We start from the raw sequence: 19,944 nt of genomic DNA on the forward strand, positions 1-19,944 counted from the left end.
CATCCACCTCAGTGATGTTAACTGAGGTGGACTGAGAAATAAGGAATAGAACAGCAGGTGGCGCTATACATATATATTTTATTGAATAGCTCAGTGGCTATAATACATTTTTAAATACTTGTAATTACAAAGTAATGCAGATCCAGGTGCTGATTTGAAAAATGGAAAATGATTTTGTGAGACATGGGGCTGAGCTTCAATACCACACACATCCAGAGGACATGCGTGGTGCTGTTTTTGGAAGAAAGTGGCCTTTTTGTAACTTAATCTTGGACAATCTTTTTGATAAGATGTAAGTTACATTGAAATATGAACAGTGGAATCTACCTTTTATATAGCTGGAATGTAAACAGACAGAAATTCACTAGATTTCCTAGATCTGTTTTATGAGAGCCTGCATCATAAACAGATAGAACCTGCCCTAAAATGCTGTTCTGCAAATAGTCCTATAGGACAATGGTGTGGATGTAGTGCCATGCAGCTGAGGAAGTATAGCTAGGGGGGTCTGAGGAGGGAATGTTCCTCAGTTGCTGGGTGCATCAAACGGGGCCAACAAATCCCACTACCATGGTCTGGGTATTTAGACACTGGGCTAGGCCAATAGGGAATTTTTGAATGGGGTGTGTATTACAATGTTCAGTAGCAGATGACGGATGTATCATGATGATCTGCAGCATCTTATGGGTGTATTACAAGGTTCTGCAGCAGATGAGTCATGTATTATGATGATCCACAGTATCTGAAGAGCATATTTGGAGGTTCCGCAGCATCTGAAGTGTTTATTTTGAGGTCCTGCACCATTTGAGGTGTGTATGAGGTCCTGCACCATTTGAGGTGTGTATGAGGTCCTGCACCATTTGAGGTGTGTATGAGGTCCTGCACCATTTGAGGTGTGTATGAGGTCCTGCACCATTTGAGATGTGTATGAGGTCCTGCACCATTTGAGGGGTGTATGAGGTCCTGCACCATTTGAGGGGTGTATGAGGTCCTGCACCATTTGAGGGGTGTATGAGGTCCTGCACCACTTGAGGGGTGTATGAGGTCCTGCACTACTTGAGGGGTGTATGAGGTCCTGCACCACTTGAGGGGTGTATGAGGTCCTGCACCACTTGAGGGGTGTATGAGGTCCTGCACCACTTGAGGTGTGTATGAGGTCCTGCACCACTTGGTGTGTATTTTGATGTTCTGCAGCATTTGAAGTGTTTATTTTGAGGTCCTGCAGCTTTTGAGGTGTGTATTTTGATGTTCTGCAGCATTTTAGGTATGTATTTTTGAGGTCCTGTAGCATTTGAGGTGTGTATTTTGAGGTCCTGCAGCATTTAAGGTGTGCATGTTGAGGTCCTGCAGCATTTGAGGTGTGTATTTTGAGGTCTTCCAGCATCTGAGGTGTTTTCTATTATTTTACAGTAACAGGGACACAGAAGGCAACATATTATAGCTGCTGGAGAACCTCTTATATACGGTGAGAACGCTACATGTCAGATAATCAGTGGAAGGCACAGAAGGATATTCTACCTAAAGTGACCTGTGCCAGACTGCTTCTGCAGGCGAAGATGAGCAGCACCTATATGGTGCCACTTATCTCTTAATTGTCTCGTTCTGACATCAGAATATAATTTTTAGACATGTCAATAGAAAATATACATATATGTGTATTATAGAATGGAAATGGAGATTAGATAATGATTTTGGGTTGCACAGATTTGTCTAAAAGTGTGATGGAAAAATGGTGAAATATCACAATGTCCGTTAAACAGGGAACAAATGCTTTCTTCTACTACAGTTTATTCATGTGAGGGGCCCATTGTCATGTTACACTGTCCAGCTGGACGGCAGGCGGTGAACCAGCCTCATGTGTTCTGGATCAAACAGTGATCCCGATATCATGGAGGACAGAAGATCTACAGCAGCCATGACCTCATAAGCCAACATCCTAAAGGAAATGATATATGGATGAAGTACAATAAGGTTAATAATATAGTCATGTGGAGGCTTTTATAGGACTACTGATTGATTTTAAAGGGAATGTGTCATCAGAGAATGACCCATTGTTTAAATTTTTAGTTTTTTTTCATGTCACTATATAAAAAAAAATCCTGAAATTCTTCAGTTTTCACAAAGGTCACTGAACTTTATACTAGGCTAACACTTTGGTATGTGGCTACAGGCAACCACGTATGGTCCAGCAGACCACTCAAGTTATTACAGTTTGTCTCCAGCCGTAGCGCTCATTTTTTTTTTGTTTGCTTTCAATGTAGTTTCATTAACGCCTCTCTGTTTCTGGGGCAAAATCTATGCACATAGTGTCCGGACCGCCATACCCTGTCACCACCCAAAGCAGTGCCGACATATTGGGTTAAAGCCAAACTAATGTATCACAGGTCTCCTCAGGCCTGCTGTGTCTGACTCCGTCAGGGCTGTATCCTACCACTAATAGTGGGAACAGTGCCCTTTTTATAACCGCCCAGTCAGAACACCCCTAGCAACCATGACACACGTGTTCATCCACTGCCCAGGCCAAACAAACATCTCTCTTAAGCATATCAGATGGAGATGGTCTTCCGACTGCTGCCAGTCCTTATCCGAGTGAAAAGTAATTTCCAGGTGACTGGCCTGTCCTGTCTCTGCCACTTCTGATTCCTGGAGGTGTAACCGCCGTCAACACACATCTCCACCTGGAAATTACTTTTCATTCCTGGACAATTCCTTTAAGGAACATACTGTATAAAGGAGAGGCATGCCCAACCTGAGGCACCTCAGATGTTGCAAAACTACAACTCCCAGCATGCCTTGGACAGCCTACAGCTATCAGCAGGTCATGGTGGGAGTTGTACTGTAGTTTTACAACAGCTGGAGGTCCGCAGCTTGAGCATCCCTGATATAGGCTATTTAAAGGGGAAGATATCATCTCATATAAAGTTGCATCATACTTAACCCAGGCAGTATAATAAGCAAACAGAGCATACAGGTTAACATTTTTAGCCTTAACACCATTAACATAAGAAGGACCACTCTTCAATTTTCAGCAGTTATCTCATTATCATCACAGGCAGGATAAAATTGACAGATAACACCTTTATATAGATAAAACAGCAACTACCATTCACATTAGGCGATAAACACAGCTCTCCTCCCTCCACATACAGCATGTCTAGAAGACTCTCCCATACGAGTCATCTCTAGACTACAGATTCCTACGATCCATGAGGCAACGGTAAAGAAAATTTCTGAATGATGTTAACAGCAGCTCAGATAAGATGGTCATGTACAGAAAAAAAAAAAAGAATAAAAAATTGTTGGGGGTTGTAGTGTATAAAGTATAATATAATTGTATTATGAATGATTAGGCCCAGTGGTCAGGTCATGTTCAGAGTTGTAGTATTCTATGTATAGAGTATGATAGACTGGTACTGTATTATGGTCATATGGTGAGTTATTTTATGTGGAGAGTATAATAGAATTGCATTATGATGTCCAGTGGTCGGGCCATGTTGGGAGTTGTAGTGTTCTGTGTACAGAGTATGATAGAATTGTATTATGGGCATGTCCAGTGGTCAGATCATGTTGGGAGTTGTAGTATGCTATGTACAGAGTATAATAGAACTACATTATGGTCATTTCTAGTAGTCGGGTCATGTTGGGGGTTGTAGTGTTCTGTGTACAGAGTATGATAGAATTGTATTATGGTCATGACTTGGTCGGATCATGTTGGGGGTTGTAGTGTTCTGTGTGTGGAGTGTAATAGAATTATATCATAGTCAATAATAGAATTTAAGATAACATCAGCAATGATCTGAGCTTGGTATAAATTGTCAGACTTGAGCACACACAGGGGTCTCTGGCATTCAAAAAGTTACTAGACTCCATGTGACAATATTTTGTCGCGTGGCCCTTTTTACATGATCCTCAGCAAGGGATTGGCAGGGGCCAGAATTTTCAGCTCCTGTAAATGTACTAACATTTATGCCTGGAAACAGGCGTAAATGTTGGTGAAAAACGACTCACTCCAATCAGGGAGTGGAGTAGTTTTACACTCCAGGCCCATGGACTACAGTAGATTCACCTAATTTATGATGAGGCGCACACCTCGTCATAACTTATGCACATCCTCCAGCAGCACAGGAAGGGAATCAAAGACCGGCGTAAAGCACCAGTCTTTGTAAATGGCCCCCACTGTGTTGTAAGCCATTGCATACCTATTTTTCTTCTTGCTTATTACTGGCCACATTAGAAACATCTGTACATATGAGACATATGATGTACGTGCCGGAGCCCGGGTGAGGACTGACAGTGGCTGTAAAGATCCGGTGTCCCTCTAAGTGACCCCACTCCTTCCCGTCTGCTGCAGAAACAAAACACATGCACATTCTGCTTTTTATCCAACCAAGACAAGGAAACTGCATGTGTGGATTATCAGCAAAGCCATGAATTGACTCAGATGATAAGTCCAGAAATAAAGTGATAGCGAACATGTGAAGGGCAACTCCAGATAAAACTGAAACTCCAGACTCTTATCTGTAGCCCGGCTCCATGTGGTTCCATTATTAAAGAGACAATGCATCCTATTTATCACTACTGCCTATTTCCTATTGACTTTTACAGTGCTGAATAAAGATCAATACAAACAAAGGATAGGGAGTGTGGAAATCCAGCATGCTCCATCCTTCTTTCCCTTGACTTCTGGCACTGGGGAGAGTTTGGAGAACCCCATAAGTATACAGAGATGTAAGTTCTACAAAGTCCCACCAAAGTTAGGGAGGTTGTAGAACTTATGTTTAAGGCTACTTTCACACTCGCGTTTGGTGCGGATCCGTCATGGATCTGCACAGGCACAGACGGATCCGTTCAGATAATACAAACGTCTGCATCCGTTCACAACAGATCCGTTTGTATTATCTTTAACATAGCCAAGACGGATCCGTCTTGAACACCATTGAAAGTCAATGGAAGATGGATCCATTTTCTATTGTGCCAGTGAAAACGGATCCGTCCCCATTGACTTACATTGTGTGTCAGAACGGATCCGTTTGGCTCAGTTTCGTCAGACGGACACCAAAACGCTGTAAGCAGCGTTTTGGTGTCCGCCTCCAAAGAGGAATGGAGACGGAACAGATGCATTCTGAGCGGATCCTTTTCCATTCAGAATGCAACGGATCTCGCAAACGGAAAGCTGAAACGCCAGTGTGAAAGTAGCCTAATGTGTATGAATACCCTAAATGTGTGATTCCACCAGTCAGACAGAAAAGCCACACACAGGTATTGTGCTATTAATTTTTCTACTTAAAACTGCATGACCAGGGGTAGATTGATCATTGACTCTACAGGAAAAAAAATCCCAGTGGGTTGGTCAATTTATGATGTCTTGAGGCCGGCCACCCCCAAATATGGGCCTATGTGTCACTGAAGACCCGTAATCCAGTACACTACGTGGCATAGCTTGTACTGTATCTCATCCTTACAGGTACAATAGTAAGAAGAATGGGCATATTCTACAAACAAGATACAACCTATGCCTGAGCCCATGCACTGGCTAATAGGTTTACATATAGGGTGATATGTACTGTTATAGGGTTGTATGTATAATACTATTCTATATCTCACTATAGGGTTCAATATATAGTCATAGAGCTCCATATGTCACTATAGGGCTCAAAATATAGTTACAGTGCTCTATATCTCACTATAGGGCTGTATATATAGTTACAGTGCTCTATATCTTACTATAGGACTCAATATATGGTTACAGTACTCCATATATCACTATAGGGCTAGATATATAGTTAGTGTTCCTTGTCTAACTCTAGGACTATATATAATATGAATTGACTGGGCTCCACATGACACTATATGACTGTATATAAAATGATGGTACTCCATATTTGACTAATAGAGCTGTCCTATTCTCTTAAAGGGGTATTCCATTTTATTTTTGCATTCGCCCCACCTCTCACTAATATGGCTACGGCTGATGGTTTGCTGACCCCTCCTACTTTAGACTCACCTACAATATGAGGCCACTTTTACCTTTTCAGGGCCACATTCATTTCCCTTCTACCCCTGATGGGGTGATTATTAGGATGAGAATTTAACCTAAAATTAGTTCTTAGGGATTTCCATATTGATGGCCTATCAGCAGGATAGTTTATCAATATGACATTGGTGGAAGTCTGGCTCTGAGCACCTCCCCAATCAGCTGTTTGAGGAAGGCTAGGTCATCAATACCTGATTGACCATCAATATCAAAATTCCGGACATCCTCTTTAAAGAGGTTTTGTCTAGGAATAGAAAAAATGTGAAAAAAGCTGTGATAAGCTGTTTATGGAAAGAAAGAGACCCTAACACATCGCTACAATATGGCATGACTTTCTGATAGCTGGGGGTCTGACTGCAACCCTCTTCAACTTCTGTCCCTCTCTATGTGACAGATGCATTGAATCACTGATAAAGTAAAATTCATTGCTTCACTGTTACATGGCTTAAATTATCATCCACCCCAAACCAGACAGGAAAGCTGTCCCAACAAAAAAAACTAAATTGTTTCCCATAGGAGCTGTAATCTACAAACCTCTTCTGGAAAAATATCACCTATCTATAATGACAGCGGAACAGCGATGGGAACGGCATTTACCCCAATCTATGACTGAAGAGTGAAACTGTAAAACTGACTAGATCAAAACATGGTAGGGTCTTAAAAGGCATCCTTATGGAACATAGCCCAACTCTGGGAATGCTGAGACACAGCTAAGTAATAACAAAGACTAAACTCCATTTGATTTTCTTTGGATGGCTATTAAAAAAAGTAATATCATGTTAATACATAACAGAGAACAAACACCGCCAAATACTTGTCCCCTGTGTGGAGATCTCTATCGTCTTGAACACTAGAGAACATTTACAGCCAAGTTTTAAGCTAAAGAAATAATAATATCGACAAGAACAGATTATAGAACAAGGAGGAGAGATTCATTCTTGTTTTCATTTAACTGAATAGGGAGTTGCTTGAGTCGGTAAAACTTTTGGGCCTGTAATAAATTTACATATTTTTACACTAAAATTGCTGTAGCTATCTGATGACAGGCCAGTATTGCTAAAAAGACCATTGACTAACAAGATAATTCTCAAGTCAGAGAGTTGTTTTTTCCAGGTTTATATAAAGATTATTCCTTTTATAATGAAAAGTTCAGCAACTTTTTAAATACTTTGGGCTTCAATTCATCACCATTCTTAAAGGGGTTTTCCAAGATCCACATATTAACGTTCTATCTCCTGAATAGGTCCTCAATATCTGACTATTGGGGGTCCAACACCTGGCAGCCCCATCAATCAGCTGTTTCCTGCAGCCTCTGAAGCCCAGACTAACACTTTTAATGGAGACAGGAGCATACACAGCTCCATTGAAAGTGTAGTGGCCATAACTGGTTACTGCAGCGCCCTCCACTACACAGTGGACAGAACTGTTCCAGTGACTATTTCCGGCACAGTACCTACTGAAAAACAGGTGATCGGTGGGTGTGATAGGAGGCTACTGCTGGGGGTCATTATGGGGGACATTATGTATACTGAAGGCACTGCAAGGGTTGGGATTTTATAAAAAAAAAAGCTAATGAAATCCATCTGTTTTTCATAGCCATTTTTAACAGCCATGAAAAACTGATGCAAAACGGCCATTAAAAATGGAAAGACCGACAGAAAGTGTGTTCATTTTTAATAGCCATTTTTTTCCCTGTCGTGTGCATGTAGCCTAAGTATATAGACCCTTTGCTTGAAATTTAACTGTGGGTGCCTCTCATTTCTCGTGATCATCTTTGAGATGTTTCTACACCTTGTTTGGAGTCCACCTGTGGTAAATTAAGTTGATTGGACATGATTTTGAAAGACACAGCCCTATATCTATAAGGTCACACAGCTGACAATGCTAATCAGAGCAAAAACCAAGCCATGGGGGGGGGGGGAGAACTGCATTTGTACCCCCAGATATGGAGAAGGGTACAAAAAATTCTGCTGCAATGAAACTTCCCAAGAGCACAGTGGTCTCCATAATTGTTAAATTGAAGAAGTTTGGAACAACCAAAACTCTTCCTACAGTTGGCTTCCCCCCCAAACTAAGTAATCGGGGAGAAAAGGGTCTTGGTAAGAGAAGTGACCAAGTACCCAATGGTCACTCTGGCTGAGCAACACAGTTACATTCTGTTGATTCTGGCCCTCCCTCACAGATTTACACCCCATAAAGCTCCTGACACAGTTCTTTACCTTCATGGCCCCAGAATACGCCACATGCCCCCTCCCCTCACCACAATGAGTTCCTTTCACTCACGGCATCTTAGAATGTTAAAAACCAGAAGAGCGGGATTCCTCTTCATGTGCGCTTTCCCCCAGAGGATATTGGGGCAAGCACCTTGTTCTATAAATAAGCGACAGCCTGTACTAGGCTTCCAGGCTAATTTTTAGTATATACCAGTTTAGGCCAGTAGATGGCAGCACTAAACTGTGATATAGTGATTTCTGTACAGACTAATGGAGCAATTTACATCTGATGATTGTAAGTTGTGGTCCACTTGGGGGACTTAACGTGAAGTAAAAAAAAAAAATGTAAAAAAAGTTTGGAGACTTAAAAATTTAAATCACCCCCCATTCCCCAAGATAAAGAGAAACAAACAAAAAAATTGCATTATGGGCATCGCCACATGTGAAAACATCCATACTATTAAAATATTAAAAAAGTTAGCCACTATGTTGAATGGTGTAACAGAAAAAAAATTAAAAAAGGGGCGAGTCGCGTTTTTTCCATCACTTTATCTCCCAAGAAAATTGAATAAAAAGTGATCAAGTCATACACACCCCAAAATGGTATTGTCAAAAACAACAGATCATCCCGCAAAAAATTAGCCCCCACACATCTCCGTGGACATAACTATAAAAAGTTATGAGGGTCAGAATATCGCGATGAAAAGAAATTTTTTTTTTTTTACGAAGTGAGTCCTGATGAGGCTTAGCTTGATGCAGTGAGCATGCCTATAGAGGTCCTTAGTGGGGGGCTGTTAGGTTTGCCACCTTTCCCAACAAAAAGTTGGTGTGGGTTAATACGGGTGTTATTTTATCATATTTTACATTTTGCTCCATTTATTTTTTCAATAAATTCAAACTCTTCACTGTTGGGGACACCCTGTGTATTTAAGTTTTATTTAGCATCTATTTTTAAAATGTTTTTGTGGAGATTCAAACTCACAACCTTCTACATTAAAGGCAAGAACCTTAACCACTGGGCTATAGAGCTCAATACTTATTCATTGCTGAAAAACCTCATTGAAGTTTCTCTTGTATTAAAAACCTTTATAGAAGTTTCTCTTGTATTATTAGCAATGACTTAGCATTGAGCTCTATAGCCCAGTGGTTAAGGTTCCTGCCTTTAATGTAGATGGTTGTGAGCTCAAATCCCTACAGAAACATTTCAAAATTGGAGTCTAAATTAGACTTATGTACACAGGGTGTGACCATGCTTGGGAATACCCCTTTCCTGTTCAGAGAAGGGACTCCTAAGCCCAGAAATTCCCTATTCTGGAGTCCCCTGTTCAACCATCTGCAATCTCTCCAGGACTGAAGGAGAGGGCCCCTTAGAGGCTCTGGGCAGTTTCCCTGCTAGAATGTCAATTATCTGTGCAGCAATCCACCATTCTGGGCATTATGGCAGAGTGGCCAGAAAGAAGCCTTTCCTCAGTAAATGAATTTTTTCAAAAAAGCACCTAAAGGACTCTCTCGGACAGGGAGACTGGTCAGAGATAAGGGGAAGCTTAATGGAGCAAAGTACAGAGATATTCTTAATGAAAACCTGATCCAATGTGCTCTGGACCTTAGACTGGGCCGAAGGTTCACCTTCCAACAAGACACTGACCCTAAGCACACAGCCAAGGGACAACTCTGTGAATGTCCTTGAGTGGCCCAGCCAGAGCCCTGATTTGAACCCAATCGAACATTTCTGGAAAGACCTGACAATGGCTGTCCTCCAACAGTCCCCATCCAACCTGATAGAGCTAAAGGGACCTTTAGTTTTTCCTTTTCAACAAATTAGCAAAGTTTTCAGACATTTTGTTTCCACTTTCTGAGTGCAGATTGATGGGGAAAACTTTTATTTTTTTTCTTTATTTTAACACAAGACCACAACATAAAAAATTGTGAAAAGAGGGAGTGTCTAAAGACTTTCCGAATGGATTGTATCGCGGTCGCCCAGGGCTGGATGATAAATCTGGTTCAGGGATAGAAACTTTTCTCTGATTCTATAGCAATTATTGTTGGCTTACTTTGAGACAGAATTTTACACCAGAGTTGTGGCGCAACTTTGGCACAAAATATTGCATCTCAGGCCATGGCCCTTTCCAGCAAAGCCATGCCATTTTCCAGTTATGACCTACCTGGTAGATATCATTGCTCCACCAAATTGAACCAATTTGTGCTACTTTTTAGACAGGTTTTAGAAACATTAGTAAATCTTGGCCAATGTTTTCATTCAATTAGAGCAAAAAGCTAAAATCATATAGTACAAATTTGCATAAATTGTCATTGTAATAAGAATTCTGATGCATCTTTCCTTAGAATGGTAACACCCAATTTTCAAATCATTCATAAATATTCAGGAGAAATAACAGAGGAACGATACAATGCAGAATTATGGGAAAGACGCTCCAATATAGGTATTTCATAGGGAATACACATATTTAAAGGGGTATTCTGGTTGAAGCAAGTTAACCTTTATCCATAGCAGGGCCGTTTCTTGGGGCGGGCGGGCCGGGCAGCCGCCCGGGGCGCTGTCAGAAGGGGGGCGCCGGCAGGGCACAGCAGGAGATGAGCGCTGCGCTTCCATTGAGGAAGCGCTCACTCATCTCCAGTCATCTCATCTGTATCGCCGTCCTCAGGACGGCGATACAAATGTCTGTAATGCGGCAGCCGGCAGGGAGAGGTGTGTCCCCTCCCTGTTCCTCTGATAGGCTGCCAGCACTAGGCCAGCAGCCTATCAGAGGCCGGTCGCGGTGCGATGACGTCATCGCGCCGCCTGAGCCAGCGAGGGACACATCCCGGAAGAGGCCTGCATCGCATCCTGGAGGAGGTAAGTATAAGTTTAATATTATTTTTTTATATGTAAAAATGACAATCCTGGCACATAAGGGGGGCTGCTGGGCTGGCACAGACATAAGGGGGGCTGCTGGGCTGGCACAGACATAAGGGGGGCTGCTGGCACATAAAGGGGGATACTGGCTACTGGCACATAAGGGGGGCTGCTGGCACATAAGGGGGGCTGCTGGGCTGGAACAGACATAAGGGGGGCTGCTGGCACATATGGGGGGCTACTGGCCCATAAGGGGGGCTACTGGCACATAAGGGGGGCTGCTGGCACATAAGGGGGGCTGCTGGCACATAAGGGGGGCCACTGGCACATAAGGGGGGCTACTGGCACATGATAGAGAGGCTACTGGCACATGATAGGGGGGCTACTGGCCCTTGATAGGGGGGCTACTGGCACATGATAGGGGGCTACTGGCACTTGATAGGGGGGCTACTGGCACTTGATAGGGGGGCTACTGGCACTTGATAGGGGGGCTACTGGCACTTGATAGGGGGGCTACTGGCACATGATAAGGGGGCTACTGGCACATGATGGTGGGGGGCTCTTATTACTGGCACATGATTGGGGGGCATCTATGGGGGAACATCTTACTGGCACATGATTTGGGGGCACATCTTACTGGTACATGATTGGGGGGCATCTATTGGGGCACTTATTACTGGCACATTATTGGGTGGCACTATAGGGACATCTACATAGGCTGAAAAGAAGGGGTATTTTATATGGGGGCTCTGTATAGGGGCATTTTATACTGGGACACATTATGGTGGGTACTATGGGGAAGGGGGGAGAGGAGCACTATGGGGTCATCTACGGGGGCACTGAGAAGGGGTATTTTATATTGGCACATTATGGGAACATTAGCTCAACTGGGGGCATTACAAGGGGGTATGTTTTGCACATTATAAGGAGAATTATTACTACTGGGGGGGCATTATGGTGGGCTTTATTACTCCCACATGGTATGACCCCCTAGTAGTAGCACCAGCCTCTCCCTGCTCTGCTATCCCTCTGCCCCTTAATCCTTATTATGAAATCTTTCTCATTAGGATAAAACCCATCAGCTCCGCCGAGCCCCCGGCCAAAGTGTGGAAGTGGTGTCCGAGACCCCCAAGGGCCAAGCCAAGTAATTGTAAGTTTTCATGTGAAATATGTTTATGTTATACACACATAGCCTACACTGTGCCACACAATATACAGTATACCTCTACACTGTGTAGGGGTTAGGCTCCATTTCACACGTCTGCAAAATGGGTCCGCATTCTTTTGCGGAACGGGTGCGGACCCATTCATTCTCTATGGGGACGAAATGGATGCGGACAGCACACAGTGTGCTGTCTGCATCCGCAATTGCGGAGCGCGGCCCCGATCTTCGGGTCCGCAGCTCCGCAAAAGATAGAACATGGCAACATGGCAATGGCAAGAATAGGCATTTCTATAGGGGTGTCGGGCGGGTGTGTTGTGGACCCGCAATTTGCATAAAAAAAATAATATATATATATATGGTGAGACGGTTGCAAGTACTCTTCTGATATGATTTTATCGAGCAGGTTTTTTTTTGGGGGGGGGGGGGGGGGAAGGAGTTTTTTTTGACACTCGCCCTGAGAGAAATTTTACCTAGAAACTGCACTGATCCATAGGATAGGAGATAACTTTTAGATTGGTAGGGGTCCTACCACTGGGGCTCCCTCAGATCACGAGAACGGGGACCCTATACAACATGAGATTCCAAAATGAACAGGGGCAGGTCGGACATGCAAATCTATATGGGAGTTCTGTAGATCGCTGAGTACAGCGCTCAACTACAACCACTTTAATAAAATAGACCTGTCATTTAAAGAGTATGGCCTCCTTGAGGGGGGTTTTGGCAAACACCTCCACCTGGCCAGACCTGTAAAAGGAAAGCATACTTACCTGCTTTATTAACATCCGCTTTGATGCCGCTGCAGCCAATCAGTTGCCAAGGTAGAGACCTGCCCCCCTTATATCATGTGACCAACTGAAATGACACAAGGGCAGCAGGTCATAGCTGTGGTCAGCAAACGGCTGCAGCGGCGTCAAGGTGGATGTTGACAGCTGGGGACCCAAGAAAGGCAAGAGAGCAGGTAAGTATGCTTCCCTTTTGCAGGTGTGGCCAGGAGGAGGGGGTTTCTCAAAAAAACACCAAAAGGTGATCAACCCCTTTAAGCTTTATTGACATAAGACTGAATACCATTTATAGGATATGTTGACACGAGTTGGATACGTTTGTCCGAAATTTTGAGGCAGAAAACCTACAACATTTGCAGTAGCAGCAAAGTGGTCCTTTATACCGTGTAAAAAGCGGACATATGGTGCACTTGTTAAATTTGCAGGATGTAAAGTTATGTTGCGATTTTCACCATGGTGAAATATCAAATCTGCCACCAATCTATATGTAACTCATGCAGATTTTTCAGCAGTAATTTACATCCCGTGTAGATGTTCCCTTCATGGTTTAGAGGGGGCTGGATTTCTGACGGTGACAACCCCCTATTCCTGTGTCCCAATAGTCCTGACAGTTTTATACTTTTGGTATTATATTCTTGAACCCAAACGTTCTGGATAAACTTTGCCATAGGTCTGTGCCATATAGGAGAGCGACGTCAGGGCCCGTTTTACGTCTTCCCCTCTCAGCTTATAGAACAGTGAGTGGAGTTGGATGAAGGGTCTGTGATGTTGTGTAATGTCCCTGATGTTGTGGGAGACGGCAATGCTGTGCTCCTGGAGATTCAGAAAAGATTAGGGTGTCTCCATGTGGTTTACAAGGGTGCCACCCTGTCTCACAGCCTCCAGACAACTCCATATGCTCTACAGGATAGAAAGCAGTGAGGACCGTCCGAGGGAAGAGCTTCTGACGAGGAGTAGGAATATCACGTGGCTTTAGATATTACTGTAAAAACACAGATCCTGTTACAGATGTCATCTGAAAATGAATTAGCGCACATGCTTCACCCCTAATGGAGCCGTCTGCACATTAAAGAGAAGTTGCAAACATCAGTTTTAGTGAATGCTTGTGTTCCCAATAAAATAATAATTTTGTAGCATATTTTCTTAGAACACTTAGTTCTTCTGTTATTCCTCCTGGACAGGTCAATAGGATGCATCTTGACATTGGCCGCTTTTACATGAGTGTATGGAAATCCATGCGTATTCTGTCTCCAGAATAAGCATGGATTCTGGAAGATATGCCATCCAGACTGTCATCAGTATTTCATCCGGATTTACATGCGCATTTACTCCCTCCAGCATTATTTATGCACTCCCATAGACTATAATGTGCGTATTTGGAAGCCCTGGTTGTGTGGACCCATTCACATGGAGTACTTCTGTGGGCTCTCTCTTCATGCCTCCGCACCGCAAAACATGGAATTTTTACTTTTTTTTTGCTGTGCAGATGGATCACTGACTGGATCTATCTGCGACAGCCACACGGATGTTACCCGTGCATTAGGGACCGCAAATTGCGGTCCCCAATGCACGGAACGGCTGTGTGCATGAGGCCTTACCATGAGGAATAACAGAGGAATGGCTCAAAGCAGAATTCTAAGAACAAAATGCTCCAGAATGGGGAAGTCAAGTATTAACTAGTATACTCACGTCAAGAAAATTGAGAGGTCCTATTTACTACAAATGGGCAAATTTACTGCTACAGTATGACAAAAACCTATAAAGATTTTTTTTTTTCAAGAAAATGTCTAAGCTGAGAGACTTATTCAAGAAAATGTCTCGAACTGTGTGATGAATATGTGGCATATTAGACCAATCATGTCAAAATACCACCTAATAACTGTCGCTTCTTGTCCATTTAAAATACTTGACATGTATAATTTGTTGTTTTCAGCCCTGGTCTATGGGGATAAGCTGTGGGATGTCCCAGCCCCGGCCGATCATTTCCCTAGTCCTGGAAAACTGAACGGAGAGCCAGAATGTCAGTACCAACTGCGCCACCTACAGGATGGGGCACGTATTTCTTCTGTCTTACCGCCAAACATAGAAGGTCATTGGATTTCCACAGGGTAAGCGCATAGAATGAGACGAGACTAATGCCTGTCTCTTTTAATTAGCAGCATCACTCCGAGGTTGCCTGCTTTAGAAAACACATTACAGTATATGTTCTGTTCCGGAAATTATAAATCGGGTCCACCATTCAGGACTCTCCTCTAAGACAAAGGAGAGCAGATACAAAAGAGCGCCTCTCTCTGGAGGACCCATTGTGTGTGTGCATTCCACACATAGTCCATTGATTTTGCTGGTCATCATTTCACCTCAGGTGGTGCTGTGAGGTTTTACAGAATTGTGAATGCAGCTCTGGAGTAAGACCAGTTATAACTCAGGATCAGTAGAAAATTGAAATGATTGATTATACATAAAATTAATTACACTTTTATCTCCCTTCTTAGATGCGAAGTTCGGCCCGGACCAGAGTTTCTTACAAGATCCTACACTTTCTACCCCAATCGGCTGTTCAAGGCCCTTCAATTCTACTACTCAGACGCTCAGTGCAAACAGCCCTTGTATTCTCTTGTGATCAAGGGAAAAATGCGCCTTCGCCAGGCCTCATGGATAACTAGGGGGGCTACAGAGGCAGATTATAGTTTGCACAAAGTTGGAATTGTGTTTTACAACCAGGAGGCCATGACTAATATCAGAGCCCAGATGAATAGGACCTGCGTTGGTTTTGTATCTACTGGTAGGACTTGGGCTCCAGGAAGACTATATGAGCTCCTCAGTGCCAAGGCGGACAGGGACTGCACAGCTGCGCTGAACTTTACCATGCATGAGCTTAGCCTGGTGAGACTGGAAAAACAGTACATCCCCCAGGAGAGGGGAGGACTGGTGGAGAAGCTCTTTCTAGGAGATATTCATACAGAGATGTCTGAGAGGATCCATTACAGACCGAATGGATACCAGCAGCCATTGCAGAGTGCCCTAGTGAGTATCACCTACCCAACAGGAACCTATGCGTCAGGTATTCCAGTGAAATTATATTATGCCAAAAACTGGAGCCTATGAGTGCCTCCAAATGGTAGTTATGTCCTACAATCTGACTACTCTGCCTTCTTTCAATTGCAAATCCACCTATAGACACAGTCTGTATTATGCTCCAGAGCTGCAGTCATAATTCTGCTGGTTGTTACTGGTACAATGCAGTTGGAAACTGGGGGGGTTCTAAGTGCTACTATGACAAACTGTTGTCGTAAGTGGCGTTTCTACACCATCCTCAACACTTTCCGAAAAAGGGGATGTGGCAAGGTCAGGGAGGGGCCAGGGGACCGGTGGGCTCTGCACATTTACCTACTTTACCCCAGTTTTGCCATAGTTCTCGATTTAGGCCCACAACTGCAGGAGGATGCACCTAATTTATGACGATGTCTGTGCTGGAGTATAATACAGTCTGTAATTCAGAATCCGTTCTTACAATACTGGGTCAGAGAAACTACTATTCAAGAGGTCTCCATCATCTAATGATTTCAGGAGTGAAAGGAGCTTTTTGGTGGCCATGATGTATTTCTGCATTTAACATATCAGGGTTGTCATGCCCCAGAGCAGGTCTACACAAGGATCTACATGAAGTAGGGAGTGTTTAGACAAGACATACATGCAGAGAGCACTGTGTAGTCGTTGTCAATGAAGCGGTGGCTCCTGAACCCTAGTGCCTCAAAGAGCCCAAAAACCCCTCTGGCTAGAGACCCTAGTAGTCACTGTGATGGCTGAACAGGGCCCAATACAGAGATTCTTCATTGGAATCCAGACAAATATTACTAAACACGACCGTGACCCAAGAACCTCAGCTTTAGGGCTCATGCACATGGCCGTTGTCTGGCCGTGCCCGTATTGTGGCCCGCAATATATGGGCACTGGCCGTGTGCACACCATATCACATATGCGGACCCATTCACTTAAATAGGTCCGTAATCCAGGAGCGGTGCGGATGTTCTAATTTTTTTGCGGTGCGGAGGCACGGAGAGAAACCCCAAGGAAGCACTCTGTAGTAATTCCGTGCCTCCACACCGCAAAAAAAATAGAAAATTTTCTGCAGTGCAGTCGGATCACAGACCCATTCAAGTTGGTGCCCGTGCGCTGAGGACCGCAAAATTCAGTCCCCAATGCACAGAACCACAGGCACACGTTAGTGTGCATCAACCCTTAGATTGCCAGCAGCTAGAACAGGGTTAGGCAACCTCTAGCACTTCAGCCGTTGTGAAACTACAACTCCCAGCATGCATACTTGCTCTGCTTTTCTAAGAACTTTCATAGAAATGAATAATGCATGCTGGGAATTGTAGTTTCACAACAGCTGGAGTGCCTAAGGTTGCTGACCCCTTAGCTAGAAGAATGTCGACCCTGGCTGACCTATAACCCTCATCTGCCAGCAAACATAGGAGTGACCCTCACCATGATCAATGCCAGCTGCATTATACAGCTCCATAATTAGTGTCGAATGGGTAACCCCCTCATCCATCATTGTCACAGGGATTTGTCTTCTAACATGTCATACCTCAAAAGTTCTAGAAAAAAAAAAAGAAGGTCCACAATGTTTGGTTAACCATCTGACCCCATTGGTGGTGAATTCTCCAATCTGTTTTGTGCCCCCTGTGAGACTAGTCTTCACCGATACCATCTTCTCTATGACATGTCTGTAAATTTTAAAATAGTCCTTTAAGAGTTTCTTTTACTCTTTTGCACTTCTATTTACTCATCTATCTTTCTTTCTTTGCAGCACCATGCCCACCCGTGTCATGTCTGCAGCTTAATATACGACTCTGATGAACACCAACCACCAATCCTGCCTGATAATACACCCCCTGCAGCCCATCTTGGAGGAAAATGGGTGAGCAGCCAATGTGAGGTTCGCCCAGCTGTGCTCTTTCTCACCCGCTACCTGACCTTCCATGGAGATAACCATACCTGGGAAGGATTTTACTACCACTATGCTGATCCAATCTGCAAACAGCACACGTTTACACTCCGTGCTACAGGACACTATACCAAAGGTGTGCCCTCCAAGAACGTGAAAGGTGGCACAGAGCTGGTGTTTTCCGTAAGCCAAGTATGGGTTACGCCACTGAACCAGGCCATCTTACGGATGCTGAATGCCTCCCGGATTGGGGGTTGTGGTACACTTGGATCATGGGCAATAGGGGAGGAACAAGACATTACAACAACAAGAGGTTGTGACGTGCTGGGTATTAAACTCCCTCACACCGAATATGAACTTTTTAAGATTGCCCAGGACAACCATGGGAGATACCTCCTGTATATGGGTGAAAGGCCAACAGATGGCTCCAGCCCATCAACACCCAACAGGCGTCCAACGTCCTACCAGCCACCATTGATTCAATGCTCTTCTGAGCCAACGTTGCCTTCTAAGCAACATCAATCTATGGATTCTGCCCTGAACATTGCACCCTTACCCCAACCCCCGTTTTGGGCTCTGCTGATGTTAATGTTTATTATATTACATATTTTAAGGCCAAACTGATCCACGCTGGCTGTTTTCTCAGGTGCAGTTCTCAGAGACGGGACAATCATGTACTTAGCTAAAATGATAACAAAAATATGTGTTGAGGTTCTGCTTTGTTTGTTATGTTAAAAGATATTGTACATAGTATTCTATCTAGCTAACGCACTTGCTGAAAAGATGATGTATGTCTCATTCTTCAAAACCCTTGATGCTAGAGAAGGCTCCCCTGTGCAAACGCCTGCAGATGTCTCAGTTCCTATGGAGATAATGGCTGCATTGAACCCCATGGAAAGACCATTTTGTGTGGCGGAGGGAGAGAGATATTTGCAAATAATTTTTTTTTTGCATTTAACCCTAAGGACACTGCACTTCCTGTGAAGGAATTTTTAAGAACATCTTGCAGATGTAATCCATGGAGCAAATGAGGGTTTAATGTCCTTTAAGGGATCCACCACTCAAATTAATAAGCGACTGGACAAAAGTGATACTTTACAGTGACTTGTGGAAATGGCCGCCTAATCGGATATTCCTTCTCGACATACCTATTGGTCTAAGGGCTCGTGTCCACACCTGTGTTACGGCTACTTACAGTGCCCGTGTTGTATGGAGCCACAGCTTCTTTAGACTTCAAGGGGGCTCTTCTGCGTACCTCCAATTTCAAATGTATGAATTCATCATGGACAAAACCATAGCATACCCTATTAAATGACATGTTAAAGGGGATGTCCAGGATTAGAAAAATGTGTCCATAGGTTATATGTGGTTTTCCATTTAAGCCCCATTAATAGCAAAGGAGCTGAGGTGAAATCCCAGACACAACCCACTGACAGGGGTGGCGCTGCTTTTTGGAAGCATGTTGTTTCTAATCTTTGACAGCCCCTTTAAGGAGGCACTATACAGTACTCTGCAGGATGCAGGAGGCCTTAAAGGAAACTGGTCCATGAATATTTAACATGAAAATGTTAAATAATCTGCAGGCAACAAGTTACAAAGCAGAAGGAGCTGAGCAGATTGATACATAGATTTGCGGGAAAAGATTTAGAATAACGTGTATTTCGTTCAATTAAATTCCTGCTCATTCTGGGCTTTGTCGTCAAGGAGGCGGTCCTATCAGTGATTGACAGCCTTCCCTCTATGACTGTGTATACAGAGATAGCTGTCAATCACTGATAGGACCGCCTCCTGGACTTCAAAGCCCAGAATAAACGCAGATATAAATGTATAAAGTACAAGTTCTACTTAATCTTTTCCCATAAAACTATATATCAATCTGCTCGGCTTCTTCTGCTCTATAACATACAGCCTGCAGCTCAGACACCATGTTCAATGTGACAGGTTCCCT

At 43.6% G+C, this 19,944-nt stretch overlaps 1 protein-coding gene across 1 annotated transcript in view; it reads left to right on the forward strand.

Annotated features, from left to right (window-relative positions):
- APCDD1L (APC down-regulated 1 like) overlaps positions 1 to 19,724 on the forward strand; it is a 66,659-nt gene extending 46,935 nt beyond the window's left edge. Inside the window, exons 2-4 of the mRNA XM_040437908.1 lie at positions 14,979 to 15,153; positions 15,538 to 16,069; positions 17,859 to 19,724. Coding sequence (XP_040293842.1) covers positions 14,979 to 15,153; positions 15,538 to 16,069; positions 17,859 to 18,620 — 1,469 coding nt within the window. The 3' untranslated portion in view covers positions 18,621 to 19,724. The remainder of the gene's footprint in view (positions 1 to 14,978; positions 15,154 to 15,537; positions 16,070 to 17,858) is intronic.
- The last annotated feature ends 220 nt before the right edge of the window (positions 19,725 to 19,944 follow it).

This window comes from Bufo bufo, chromosome 6 (genome assembly GCF_905171765.1).
Source record: "Bufo bufo chromosome 6, aBufBuf1.1, whole genome shotgun sequence".
Classification (NCBI taxonomy): domain Eukaryota; kingdom Metazoa; phylum Chordata; class Amphibia; order Anura; family Bufonidae; genus Bufo; species Bufo bufo.